At 36.0% G+C, this 15,083-nt stretch overlaps 1 protein-coding gene across 4 annotated transcripts in view; it reads right to left on the reverse strand.

Moving 5' to 3' along the window:
- The window catches only part of NLK (nemo like kinase), a 160,203-nt gene that overhangs the window by 72,456 nt on the left and 72,664 nt on the right, over positions 1-15,083 (reverse strand). For all 4 annotated transcript variants that reach the window (XR_010152927.1, XR_008540396.2, XM_024350403.3 and 1 more), the window contains exons 2-3: positions 11,151-11,280; positions 1,217-1,272 (exon numbers count right to left, since the gene is read on the reverse strand). Coding sequence is in view for 2 of the 4 variants with exons in the window: in XM_024350403.3 (XP_024206171.1) it covers positions 1,217-1,272; positions 11,151-11,280 (186 nt within the window). In the remaining 2 variants the exon portion in view is untranslated. The remainder of the gene's footprint in view (positions 1-1,216; positions 1,273-11,150; positions 11,281-15,083) is intronic.

A 15,083-nucleotide genomic window follows, 5' to 3' on the forward strand; every position in this document is an offset into this window, starting at 1 on the left:
CTAGGAAGTTATCAAAGATAACAATCTCATATGGAATTACCAACCCCCTGTGTAAGAATGAGATTTTCATTACCTCACTGGTGAATCAGAAAAAGTATCTCACTATTACATTGGTTTCCATTCTGAGTCATAGGCCTAAAGTATTAATAAAAAAGCCTAGAGTTTGAATAAACTGCACTATCATGAGCTTACCAAAATCAATGACTTAGGATTTCCTGTCTTTTATTTAAAGCTTTACCAAGTTAAATGTGGAATGGAAACTGGTGACACTTTGCCCAGGAATGTCAGGGAGGTTAACTTATGTCTCAATTTTTTTCATGCACAGTCCCAGGAGCTACTACCATGCATTATTTTATTATTACCATGGAGCTATCACCAGGCATTATTTTACCATTATTTTATAGTTCATTATTATTCACAATGTCTAACATACTGTTTTTAAACATCAACAGTAGTAACAGGAGAACGTTAAGGGCTCTAGCCTGAGAATCACATAGGTAAGGGCTGAAAGCAAGACTACATAGTCAGAATACCTGGAACCAAATCTCCATCCCCACACTTACTAGCTCTGTGATCTTGGTCAATTTTCTTACCTTTTGTGCCTCAATTTCCTCTTCTGTAACATGGGAATAATCACAATACCTTCCCCAGAGAATGTTTGTAGGATTAAATAAACATGTGTAAAGAGCTTAGAATTGTGCCCGGCATCTGATAAAAACTATATAAGTAATGGCTATTATGTTAATATCACCACTACCACCACCATCATTCTAAGGAACATAAGACAACTTAACTTACATTAATTCTACAATTTCTATCTTACCCCAAGTGTTATAATAAAGGGCAGTATTACTCTCTTAACCGACAGGCAGCTGTTGTATAGTGGTAAAAGCACTTTCCTGGGTTCTACTACAACACAGCTGCCTCACTGGTTTCATCTGCAAAATGGGGATGGTAATAATCTATCTCATAAGGCTGTGTGGGGATTAAATATCTGTTCAGATGTTCTGTTCTGTAGCATCACCACACAGGATATGTTGATAATACTGAGCTCTGCCAGACACACAGGATTTCAAAATTACCTGGTTCCAGGTACTCAATCACTTCTGCAAGGATGAGATTTAAAATACTTGAAGGCATGAACCCCAAAAGGTGCTAGAAGAACAAATTAATTTTAAAAATTGTCCCCTTCTTTCACATTCCCTGGTTAGGATACATTTCTTCAAAATAGTCAATGTGTGGAGGTTGGAGTATGTCAAGGGCAGAGAGTACCTGAGAAAAGGAAAAAAAAAGTCAAATTTAGAGAACAAAAAAGGAAACAAAATTCGACATAAATGCAAGTAAATACTAACAACTCTTTAATGATTTAAAGCTTAGTTACAATTGCCCACTGAAAATTAAATTCGTCTGTCAAGAAACACAGTCCTAAACATTAAGATGGATTCGTACACTTACTATCCAAAAGACTTACAAAATGAGAGAGGCAATTGGGTTACACCACACGCTACCAAAATCCCTGCACAGGAGAGAGTTTTTGAAATAAACACCCTATTTTAAACAATCAATGTTACTCTAAGAGCGTGAGAAGCCACATCTATCATTCATTCCTTTATTCCTCTGTTCAACAAATCTTTACTATGTGCATTCTACCTGGCAAGCACTAAGCTTTTAGGTTATCCTGTTGAACAAAACAGGTATCATCCCTGCTCTCATGACTACAGAAGAGGTAAGCACTAAACAGTTACAGATATGTAATTACAACATCTATTACTATGGAGGAAAAATGTAAAGAAGGGTAGAGAGAAAAAGCTTCCCTAAAGTAACACTACTCTAGAATTTGAAGGGTGAGTAGCAGTTGGTTGATCGATGGGCAGGCAGTGTAAAGACACTGAGGCAGATTCTAGAGACAGAAAAGCCAGTGCTTATGGAATATAGAGGGTAGGAAGAAAATAGACTAACATAAAGTAGAAGAGGAAGACATGAAATACACTACACAAAGTCTCTTTAAATCATACTAAGCATTTTTGATTTTATTCCAAGATTCTTGTAAGAAAAGAAGTCACTAGGGTGAGGAAAAAAGACTTTACGACGCAAGTCCTTTATAAAAGCAGCATAGTACCCGTGTAACTTCCACCATCAAAGCATAACAAACAAATCCCCTCCCAGCTGTCTTGCTAAGCTAATGAGAAATACCAAGCTCAAAGGACATGGAAGAAACTACTTAACAGGAAATAAATTGTGTGGTACTAGTTCAAGTTTTATGATCTGTAGCTTAAATTTTTTTTTTTTTTTTTTACTACAGAGAACTTCAAACATATAAAAGTGGGCAGAATAGTATAGAGAATGCCCATGTAATCAATACCTGGCCTCAGTTATTCACACACATGAACATTCTTATTTCATCTCTACCCTTTACTCTCCCTATATAATTCTCAAGCATATATCAAACTTATTTCAGCCATAATCAGTATCTCTAATGAAAAAAAGGTTAAAAATTGCAATGATCAAATCTAAAATGTAAATGTTTAAAAATATCATCAAATATCCAGTTCTCAAATTTTCTATTTTCTCATATTAAAAAAAAAGTTTGTTAGTCTAAATCAGGAGCTAAATAAGATTTACATAGTATGACTGATAATCTAAAGGTTTCTCCACCATCTCTTTTCCGTTTCCTCTTGCAATTTATGTGTAGAAGAAACCTGGTTCATTTTAAAGGTTATTCTTGTTTCAGCCAAGCATTTCTTACTATAAATTTTAAGTAAAAATTTATTTTATGCATTAAAGCCTCCTGTAATGAAAAATTCTTCACTCACTTTAAAGCCAGTTGGAGGCTTTTAAATAGTTTAGATGTTTTTATAAGGAATATCTATCTTTCCTTTTGAATTAAAATGTTTATATTTAGAATTTTGGTATAAACAGAAAATAAGAGATTTTCCAGTTTCTTTGAAGAGTAATTTTTTTCATATGACAGATACATTATTTCATTTCTATATATTTTTTAAACCTATAATTAGCCAGCTATATTTTTTAAACCAATAAATTCACACAAATTTCTCATTATGTGCCAGAACAATTTTTAACATGAATACTTGACAACTGAGGAAGGCAGTTAGAAATTAGTGTTTTACTTGACATCTTTCGGACTCTAAACTCTGTATCTGAGCAACACACATCCTGTCTAAGGGGGAAACAGAATGCAATGAGTGACAGCGTCCATTATACAAAGCTATTTTACACTTCAAATCTATCTGCTATAATTAGAGGTTATCTAGAAGAAAGTGACAACCATACATTTTAAACCTTGATAGAGAAGAATGAGGCTTTCTTACTCCATATTTGATGAGGCTTTTTGTAAAAAAGCCATATAAAACAGGGATAGACATTTGCACTACAGCATTTAGCTGTGATTGTTAGTTCAAAAGGTACAATATTTTAAACTATGCCTGGAATTTTTTAAACGCCTGTTGTTTTATCCTCCTGCTCTTTCTACTCCAAAATGTTTATCAGAGGATGGCATTCTACAGTGCTTCTAGGTGGTAAAAACAGTATTTAGACCAGTAGAAATGATCTAGGAATCTCAAAAGCAATGTAAATGAGTAAGTGAGAAGGTATAGTGGCAGAGTTTGAAACTCCAGACTTCATGCCTGACACCCCATTTAAATAGCTAGAGATTCTCTATAAGCCCCACTATTATTTGAGGGAATAAAGTACGTGAGATTAGCCTTAAGATATAAATACGTGCTTGTAAAGACTTTGGCTTGTAAAGAGTTGAAGTATCCTCAAATACCACACTCTTCAAAGGATTTCAAATACAAAAAAATACAAGCAGACTTGTCTAATTAAAAAATGAATTAAAGTTATGTCTTTAAATGATAGTCATTACCAAACACATTTCTTAACAGTGTCTCTGCACATGTCACAAATCTTTTAAGAAACACAAAAGCTCATTATGTTAGCTGCTTTTTAGGATTTTAACCTCCATGATGTTAGAAGATTCACTATAAACTGGTTACATAAGAAAATAGCTTAGTCTCAGTCAGACCTTTATCAATAAAATAATTCCTGTGAATAATCTCAATCCTAACTATAAAGACAAGAAATTTATCTGTTCATTCATAGAATCAACATTTACCGAGTTTCTACTCTGCCAAGGACTCAAAGACAAGAATAAGAATAAGAATAAGAATATAAGGAACACAGCTAAATCCCATTTAGCAAAGGAGCTACTCTTTTCCCACTCTCACCCCATAATAGATTCTAAGTTCTTTACGGTAGAGACGATATCATTATTTTTTTTTTTATAGAGTTGTAGCATAAGGTATAGAAATCCTGAGTATAACTTGATCCATTTTTATATACACACATATTTCTATGTAAATACCACCCAGGTTAAGAAATTAGACATTTTAGCCCCTTTGCTTTTTTTTGAGACGGGAGCCTTGCTCTGTCTCCCAGGCTGGAGGGCAGTGACATGACCTTGGCTCACTGCAACCTCTGCCTCCTGGATTCAAGCGATTCTCCTGCCTCAGCCTCCCAAGTAGCTGGGACTACAGGCATGCGCCACCACGCCCGGCTAACTTTTGTATTTTTAGTAGAGACGGGGTTTCACCATATTGGCCAGGCTGGTATCGAACTCCTGACCTCGTGATCCACCCACCTTGGCCTCCCAAGGTGCTGGGATTACAGGCATGAGACACTGCACCCAGCCCATTTACCCTTTTTTCAGTCAAAACCCATCCTGGCACTGTTTTTACTTCTGTCACCAAAGATTCATTTTGTGTGTTCTTGAACTTTACACAAACTGCATAATAAAGAGTGAAGTCTTTTGTGTATAGATTCTTTCATTTACTGTTATGCCTGTGAGATTCATTCATGATCCTGTGTGAATCAGTGGTTTATCCTTTTTGGTGTTGTGTACTGTGCTATTATTGAACTGGACTATATCACAAAGTACTTATTCAGAGTGCTGTTGGCAGACATTTATATTGTTTCCAATTGCTACCTATTACGTGTAATGCTGCTATGAACATTCTTGTACACTCTTTTAGTAAATATATGCATTCATTTCTCTTGAGTGTATACGAAATAGAATTGCCGGGTCATTGGGTAGGCGTATATTTAGCTTTAGTACAAATTGCCAGTTTTCTGAAGTAGTTTTACAAATTTATGCTCTCACTAGCAATGGATTAGAGTTTCAGTTGATCTATGTCCTTGCTAGCAGTTGGTATTGTCAGTCTTTTTAATTTCAGCCAGTCTGTTGGGTACATAGTGTTAACTCAATGTCATTTTAATTTACATTTCTCTGATGAATAATGACTTTGAACACTTTGATATGTTATCCTCTTTCGTGAAATTTTTCATTAAGTCTTTGGGCAAAACGTCTTCATTTATAGAAGGTCTTTACATATGATATTTAGATATATAACTCAGTCTGAAAAATATCAAGTAAAACATTTATTTCTAATTGTCTTCCTCAAACACTGAATATTTTAAAAATTGTTCTAGCCCATAATATTTTATGGGAACAAGTATTTTATTGGATATATGTCCGAGGTCTGTCTTTTCATTCTCTTAATTGAACATTTAGTTCTTAACATTAATGTTAATAGAAATTAACATTAATAGTGTCCAATTAAACAATTTTTTATGGGTGTTTTATCTGTCCAGTTAAGACATCTTTGCTTATCTCAGTCATGAAGATACTTGCCTATGTTTTATTCTAGGAGTTTTATTATTTTACCTTTCACATTTAAGTCTATGATCCATTTTGAATTAATTTATGTATATGGTACATGGCTAAGGTTAATTTTTTAAATATGGATATCTCATGGACTCAGAACTGTTTATTGAAATGGTCATCCATTCCCCACTGGATTATAGTGGCACCTCTCTTGCAAATCAGGTGAACATGTATATAGTATGCCAGTTTACAAACTTTCTATTCTGTTCCATTAATCTATCTGTCTATCCTTGTTCTGGCTCCATATCTTGTGCTTTATACCTTCTGTTGCTCCTGGGATTCAGTCTCAATATTGGACAACAGTCTCAATACTTGGTAGTATGAATTTCTAACTTTATTTAACTTCTTTAAGATTGTCTGGGCTATTTTGTATCTTTTGCATTTCCATAAGTTTCAGGATGTTTGTGAATTTCCATACGCATATAGACATAAAACCTTGCTGGGACTGTGATTAAGATTATACTGAAATGTATAGCAATACTTGTGAAGAAAAGACCTATCAATCACATTGAGTCTTCCAATCCATTAACATGGGAGACTGTATTATTTTAAACGTGACAGTAATCTGCCCAGAACTATAAACTTTAGGCACACAGCAAACAAAACCAAATTCCTTGAAAAGTAACCTACCTCTACATCATCCTTTGCTTTTTCCAACTCCTTAGCGGCACAACAGTTAGTATTAGTTAGCACTTAGTATTACTAATGTCTGAACAGCATGTCTGTATTAAAAGATAGGCCATATCTGTTTTTCCCATATTGTATGATTCTGTAACCTACTTATGAACCCAAAGGGGTGTTGTATGAGTTAGGTCAGACTATACAAAGGAAAATGAATGAAGCTTCTTTGTCTCATTCTAGCCCTCTCTGGAGCACTCCAGAGCTAGGACAAGAAAAAGTAACCCCAAGAGAGAGATCACAGAAGTTATCACTCCAGGCCCTTAGATTTCTTTTTTTCTGTCACTTTCATTCACTCACTCACTCTTCAAATAGAATCGCCGCCTACTGTGTACTTAGTGTTATTGTCTAAAGACAAGAAAAATGTCCAAGACTTGCGTTACAGGGGCTCTTGGCAGGAATCAATAGACCCTAAGGGGGCTCTAAATGGGCTTTAGAGGACAAGTGAAAGCCTAAAATGACATTAAAATTGTATATATGTGCATTTTTCTGAGAGGATTCATAGCTTTCATCTCAAAGATCCAAAAAACCTAAATCATCACTTTCCCTGCTGATCATATGACAACTATGCATGTATATACATACAAGCACAAATGCATAGATGGGTAGAGAGAAGATTCTGCCAGATTTTACAAAAGCTCAGATAGATACTAGTAATAAGCCTAAACACCAATTTTTAGAAAGCTAAACCCATTTCTGTTTCCCCAAGTTACTTCATCAAGGTGAATGTGTTAAGATGGTGAAGCAGGTACTCAGATGTGTGTGTGTATGTGTGTAAAAATTCAGTCAGATCACCTGAAATCAATGAATTTGATACAGTGACTTTGAAGGTTCCTTTCAAAAGAAAATCCAAAGCCTCCCAGGCTTTGTTACTATTCTTTGACACATAAAAAGCCATCCAAATTAAAATCCAACCTTCCTACAATGACCAAGATCTTTCTAAATGCCATTTTTATCATGACATTCCTTTCTTCTTCAATCAAATCTTGTTCTCAAAAGGCTCATATTAAGATTTTCCTTCTCTGTGTTTGATGCATCTTTGAGTTTCTAAGTCCACAACAATTTTTCTCTTTTCTTAATATTATGGTACTTGCCTGCCACCTGAGAAGCTTTAAAAAATCAGATACCTGGGCCTCAACTCCAGAGATTACAATTTAGTAGGTGCAAGGTAAGACCCATGAATCTGTGTTTTAAGGTCCCCCTCTCCAGGGAATCTTTGAATACATTTCTAGGTTTTGGTTGTCCAGCTCTTTGCTATGCACACAGCTGTCCTGGCTTAATGTTTAACCATGCAGGCAACCCTCCCACAGTGCTTTTATCATAGTAGTTATCACATTTTGAAAATCATTTCAACTATTTGAAGGTAAAGACAATAGGAGCTAATGTAGTTTAGGCATACAGGATGTGCATAATAAAAGTTTACTGAATTAATGAATATGGGCTCTACAGCAAGACAGATTTACAGTCCAATCTGTGCCACCTTAACCTTGGGCAAGTTACGTAACTCCAAGTCTTTGGTTCCTCCTCTACAAAGTAAGGTTAACAAGCCCTATCTGACACGATTTTTAAGGAGTAAATTAATTAATATATGTAAAGTATCTAGCATATCCCCTGACACAGAGCAATATTAAACATACCCCTTCAAAAAGAAAGTGTTTTAAGCCTTTATTGTATCCTCCACATGACCTAGCACCGCACTCTTTACATAGGACACAATAAATAAACATTTGCTGCCTTAACTAGATCAAATACCAGTTGCCTCTTAGACTGGCATTCCACACATAGTAGTTATGCTGGCCCTGAGATCCTTTTGGAAATAGATCTCAGAGATAGCAGAGATCTATTATATATAAAATAGTGGTGCTGTGCCATCTTCAACTATGTGCCTCACTTTTAAACACTTTCACAGATGTCACAGGCACTCTTCTATGATAGAGCTCAGCAGTTTCAAATAGTGGTTGTGTGTTGAGCAGATTTATATGCATTAAAAAAATTTAATTTCTGCAACAATCATACACAGTTATTTCTGCTTTTACCATGCCTGCTTCGAAAATGAAAAAAACTTAAAGATTGGAGAAGTTAAGGTCCAAGACACAACAGTACAAAATAGTAGAACCACAATTCAAACCTAGTTCTGACTTTAAAGCACAGCTCTTAGAAACTATATGAGAATTGCTTCTATGTTTTAATTGGTGTGATTTTCACAAATTCAGTTTATTTTTCTTACACTATTCCCTTTGACACTGTCTTTGTAACTTAATTAGTTACTAGGAATGAGTCATGAGCAAAAATACCAACTAGACAAACAGCAGCTTATTATACCACCCTTCCTTTATAGAAGAGGCCAAGATTGGTTGGAATATAGTAAGCCATTGACATCATTAGTAAGCAAATTTCTTTTTTGTCTTTTTTTTTTTGAGATGATATCTTGCTCTGTGCCCAGGCTGGAGTGCAGTGTCGTGATCTTGACTCACTGCAACTTCTGCCTCCCAGGCTCAAGTGATCTCCCACCTCAGCCTCCTGAGTAGCTGGGACTATAGGCATGTGCCACCAAACCCAGCTAATTTTTTATTTTTTTGTAGAGATGGGGTTTTGCAGCGTTGCCCAAGCTGGTCTTGAACTCCTGGACTCAAATGATCCAGCTGCCTTGGCCTCCCAAAGTGCCGGGATTACAAGCATGAGCTACTGCGCCCGGCCCCGAGTAAGCAAATTTCTGATGCCACCCTTGAAATATTTTTTCATCATGGATACCTTTACTTGAGTCTCTGACAATGAAAGAAGGTCTGCACTCTTTGATGCTGAGGTGACACACTAAGGCAAGGTCAAGAAATAACTAAGAAAGAACTAGACATTATTCTAAATTATTTCTAAAATCTGAGGAACTGGTAGTAAAATAGTAACTCAAGTGGTATTTTGTTTTGTGTGTGTGGTTTTTTTTTAGAGATGGAGTCCTGCTCTGCACCCAGACTGAAGTGCAGTGGTTGATCATAACTCACTGCAACCTTGAACTCCTGGCTCAAGTGATCTTCCCACCTCAGCCTCCCAAATAGCTGAGACTACAGATGTGTGCCACCACACCCAGCTAATTTAAAAAACTTTCTTCTTTAGAGATGAGGTCTCGTTATGTTGTCCAGGCTGGTCTTGAACTCCTGGACTCAACTGATCCTACCACTTCAGCCTTCTGAGTAGCTAGGATTACAGATGCAGCCATTGTCCCTGGCTTCAAGTGGTATTTTGAAATGTATTAAAACAAGCATATTGCTAGGCAGTTCCAATTGACTAAAACACAGCAATGCCCTTTAAAAAAATTAAGGCAAGAGAATTTCAAGAGGAATAATCATTAAAATGAAATATGTCAAACCAAGGGGCTTCGAGTGAACCATATGGTAAGTTTAGTACTCCCAGTTTTAACAAATACCTCAAACTTTTCAAAATTTGCTTCTTAAAGTGAGACCAAACCTTTGGCCAAAGTTCTCAAGTTTTTTGTGCAAATAAGCACTCAGACTCATGAGAAATCATAATTTTTTTTCTGATAAGTTTTTATTATGGCAATTAAAATAGCATAGGTTGAGTATTATATAAAGAATTTGAGGCAGTTTTTCTTTTCACATGAAAATGAAAACATATTCTAATGCTGGCAACCTCCAGGTAAATTTTACATGTATCAAATTTTTAACTCAGGATTAATTGAAGGAAAGTTCCGTCAAAACACGAGTCTATTTGTCTATAAGTCTTCACATCTCTAAACACAGCCATAAATAAGGTAGCCTATGTTACCTTAAGGGATGTACTGTTTTTATAGGAGAAACTGTTTCCCACATCTCTAACTTAATCTCTGATTTAAAATATTGAGATAAAAATAAAGCACTTAAAATCAAGGGTCAATTATTTCCACTTAAATCACTCACTACATAAATCACTACACTCTATTTTTGTGTTGAATATTAGTATTATTCCTCGGCTAAATATCAATATTTGCTTTGCATCAATATTTACCTGTCAATCAATCAATCTTAGAATTCACTTGAATTCACTTACACTTGTTCATTGTTCAGTCACAAAAAGGGTCTAATTTGTCTCAGGTTTCCAAGCCCCTCAATAAAAACCTTGGTTGTGGTTTCTATTAATAACCTATTTCCCTACAAATATATGCTCCTTTTCTATGGGCTTTAAACATATTTAATAGCTTGTATTCTTAGAATTAAAAAAGACATTCAGATTGACAAATGAGAGTGCACACCACATTTCAGAAGCCAATGCGAAACTCAATAGGTTCAACGTTTCCTGATTTGGAGTTTAGGGCTTGTGCATGTCATACAATTCATAGTGTAATTTTCAAACCTTCAAATAAAATGCTGATAAAATGGACTCCCCAGGTGAGTCTAATATGTTAAGGTTGAAAACCACTAATCTCAATAGTGAAAATTTAAGACAGTCATAGAGAGACATAAAGAGTATATATAAAAGGAAAGCAAAGCACTGAAAGACTACAGCTTAGAAAACGTGTGTGTGTGTGCATCTCTTTCAATAAGAATGTATGAATTGAAAGCCTATCAATAGGTATTCTCCCATAACCTCACTGGTGCGCTTATTTCTTTTCACATTTGGCATAAAACTATAGCCAATTTCCAAATTTTACTTATAGGTGCCCTTTTAAACTTTCATCTGCTCTTTACTAATTCAATGCAGGAGGCTTAGGAAATAGTTTCCCCCAAATACCAATTTCACTTACATTATCATGCTTAAAAAAACACAACATCTTCAATTCCCGGAAGACCCTTTTGCAAGAGACCAGATTCTGGAAGACGTTGGGCATCTTTTTGAGCGCTACTCTCTTTCCATCTCTTGGATCTGTTACTGACCTAAAGAAGCAATATTTGGGGAAGGGGAAAAAAAAGACAGAGAAATCAGTTCCATACCTTGTTTTCCAATGTTTCAGATCATGACAATATCTTTATCTTAAAACACTCAACATTAAGTCCACTTAATGAAGCTTAAGGTGTCAGTGAGAAAGATAAAAGAGTACATATCTATAATTAAAGAGAATGTTTGGTCACCCAACTCATCTGCCATGCTTTAAAAAAAAAAAAAATCCCTGTCTAAATTTCTATAAACACTTACTTTTTCAGAGAGGTCACTTTATACATCTGAGGTAGGAGAGGTATTAGTGGTAAAGCCATTTTAAAGATGGGAAAAAACATACAGAAGCAGCATAGATCATTAATTTGATAAAAGTCAAATTAGCTTTATGCTTTATTTTCAGAACTACATTTGAGAGGGAAGACATGTTCAAACACAATTTAAATATTTAGATTTCTTATGTATATGAACATCTTTTAGTAATATGGACTTCAATATAAGCAGCAGTTGAACAGTGTCCTCTCCTTAGAAATCTGGGTGCCAGCTTAGGGATCCCTCTAGCTCCCAAGTAATGATAACCTCATCCCTTTTATTTCCCAGCTCTTAGTGTGGTAGTTGCTTCTTGCAGTTACTATCTTTTTAATAACTGCGTCCCCCCACTCCCTTTTTTTTCTCTTTTTGCCTTCCAACACCTATATAACCAATTTCCTGTATTATATTTCCCTATGTTTGAAACAGGAGTGTGGTTTCTGTTTTTCTGACTGAACCCAGTTGATACATATTAACTAAATAGTTAAAAGAATGTCAGGCCAGGCTCAGTGGCTCACGCCTGTAATCCCAGCATTTTGGGAGGCCGAGGTGAGTGGATCACCTGAGGCCAGGAGTTCAAGACCAGCCTGGCCAACATGGTGAAACCCTGTCTCTACCAAAAATACAAAATTTAGCCAGGCGTGGTGCATGCCTGTAATCCCAGCTACTTGGGAGGCTGAGGCACAAGAATTGCTTGAACCTGGAGGTGGAGGTTGCAGTTAGCCAAGATTTCTTGACTGCACTCCAGCCTGGGCAATAGAACGAGACTGTCTCAAAAAAAAAAAAAAAAAAAAAAAAAGAAAAGAAAAGAAAGAAAAAAGAAATACCAATAAATTGAGTATACATGGCCAATTGGTCATTTGGCAAACTGACTTTCCATGAATTAACCTAGAGCTTTTTTTTTTTTCCCCATCTACCTATCATACTAAGATTGGTTGTTCTGGTAGAATTTATTCCTGTCCAATTTATTTAGCTAGATTCCTGCCTAACATTCTCAGCTATCATCGTTCAGCCCCTGTTCTGATCATCCAATGCTCTGAGTATTTATTCCTCCTAAATTTGTGTCATTTTAAAATTTGAGGCTGGGTTCAGTGGCTCATGCCTCTGTCCCTAGCACTTTGGGAGGCTGAGGCAGGAGGACTGCCTGAGACCAGGAGTTTGAGACCAGCCTGGGTAATACAGCAAGACTCTGTCTGTATTCAAAAAAAAGAAAAAAGAATTGATCCATGTGACATTAATGTCTCTTTCTAAGTTATTAATTAAAGTTTAGAACAGGACTGAGACTAGATCTCTGCAACAGATACAATACTAGAAATCATCAACGAGACTGACATTCAATCATTAACCTTGAGTATGGATATTCAATTACTCATTCAATGAACTACAATCACTCAGGAAATCAGACACTCATCAAATTGCTTTCCTGAAAACAAAAATTCCTATTGTCTACATATCTGTCTAAAAACCATATCAAACTTCTTTATGGATTCATTTTAGTGATCACTACTTCCTTTTCTAAGTGCTCATGAAACTCTGAAATGATGTATTCTAGTATTTTTTTTCCTTAACATGGTGCTATCTCTACTGAGTATTCTAGTATTTTTTAACAACACGATGACTTCACTTTCTTCCATTGGCCAATATTTTGATAAAACAAGTATTATCTATTATTATTATTCTTTAGAGACAGGATCTCACTGTCACCCAGGCTGGAGTGCAGTGGCACAATTAAAGATCACTGCAGCTTGGAACTCTTGGGCTCAAGCAGTCTTCCTGCCTCAGCCTTCTGGGACTACAGGCAATTTTGAGTTTTCAATAGCTTCATATGTAACTCAAGTAGGCCAGGAGACCTAACATTCATGACTGTTGCTTAAAAAATACGAACCCAGGCAGGGCGCAGTGGCTCACACCTGTTAATCCCAGCACTTTGGGAGGCTGAGACAGGAGGATCACTTGAGGCCAGGAGTTTGAGACCAGCCCAGGCAACACAGTGAGACCCTGTCTGTATTTTACACACACACACACACACACACACACACACACACACACACCCCAAGCCAAATCTGCAATACTGATTAAAATCCACATAAACTAGAAAATAGGAGGGGACATTGGTATATTGCTGTATTCAGACTATTAGTTAGAAGTACTTTTTTTCTGTTTAAATATACTACTTCAGTATCTAGCTACTAGAAGAGAAAAATGTCAATGAAATACGAAAAAGGGAAAACTTCAGATCACACACTGTATTCAACTGTCACGTCTCTTTGGTATTCTCTAATCTAGAAGTTATTTGGCATGTCTTTCATGACTGCCATTTGTGAAATATACAGACCAGGCCAGTTACTTTGAAGACTAGCCCTTAATTTGGGTTTGTTGTTTTCTCATAACTAGATTCAGATTATTCATTTTTGACAGAAACAACAAAGAACTGATGCCTTCTCAGTGCATCATCTCAGGAGGCATATAATGTCAATATGTCCCATTACTGTTGATAACTTTAATCACTTGAATGAGGTGTCTGCCAGGCTTCTCCACTATAAAGTTACTATTTTTTTCCCTTTGTAACTGTGTAAATATCCTATTCCTCACTGAACTTTGATCCATTAACTTTAGTATCCACTCATGATTTTTGCCTGAATCAATTATTACGATGGTTGCCAAATGACAATAATTTTAATATCTTTAACAGCCGGGCACAATAAATATTAGTTTTTAAACATGAGATAAATTGATTTAACACAGTGCCCTTTCCAAAGGCCTCATACAATACTTCTTCCTAACTTCTGACTACTACTTACTGGTTACCCTATTATGGTGAGAAAAGCCACCATAATAAAGGAGATAAACCCACTCCTGAAAATACTTGACACAGGCTCAAGGTGAGTACTATGTCTTGTAATGTTTTAAAGTAAAATTCACAAAGCAGCATTTTATTATTCATGCAAAAGCCAGTCATGCCTGTGGCTGGCAACAATATAACTCTAATGAATGTGAATGGCAGTGCAGTAATTTCACGCCATGTTGAGTTTGTTCTCTCTTAACTTGAGGTAGCAGATGCTTTGGTTCAGCACAAACAGTACCACAGAACACAGATAAGTGTGGAAGCATGTTATACAGGAATTCTTTTATTTTTTGTTACTCAAAGGCTTGAGGCGCTTAGTTTCTCTGCTGCTGCCATACCCTGGTTATTCTAAATGCACTTGCTAATGAAGCTCCAGCTGTAGAGATAATGAACAACATTTAGTACAAGTTTCTTCATTTCAGAAAAAAAGGAGCCATCCTTATACCTACAATTCTGGGGCAGTTACTTTCTCTGCTAAACACTGGATGCCTTAAATAAGACAGTGCATCTGTCATTTCATCTGATTCCCTTCTTAAACAGTGAAGTTTTACTTATAGGAGTTTACTTCCTAAGTTTTAAATTAATACTTCAAGCAGCATGTTTAAGAGTCGTGAGAAAGAATCCTCACTTACACCTGTCCAGAGTTTATCA

The sequence above is a fragment of the Pan troglodytes genome, chromosome 19 (genome assembly GCF_028858775.2).
Source record: "Pan troglodytes isolate AG18354 chromosome 19, NHGRI_mPanTro3-v2.0_pri, whole genome shotgun sequence".
NCBI classification, from domain to species: Eukaryota; Metazoa; Chordata; class Mammalia; order Primates; family Hominidae; genus Pan; species Pan troglodytes.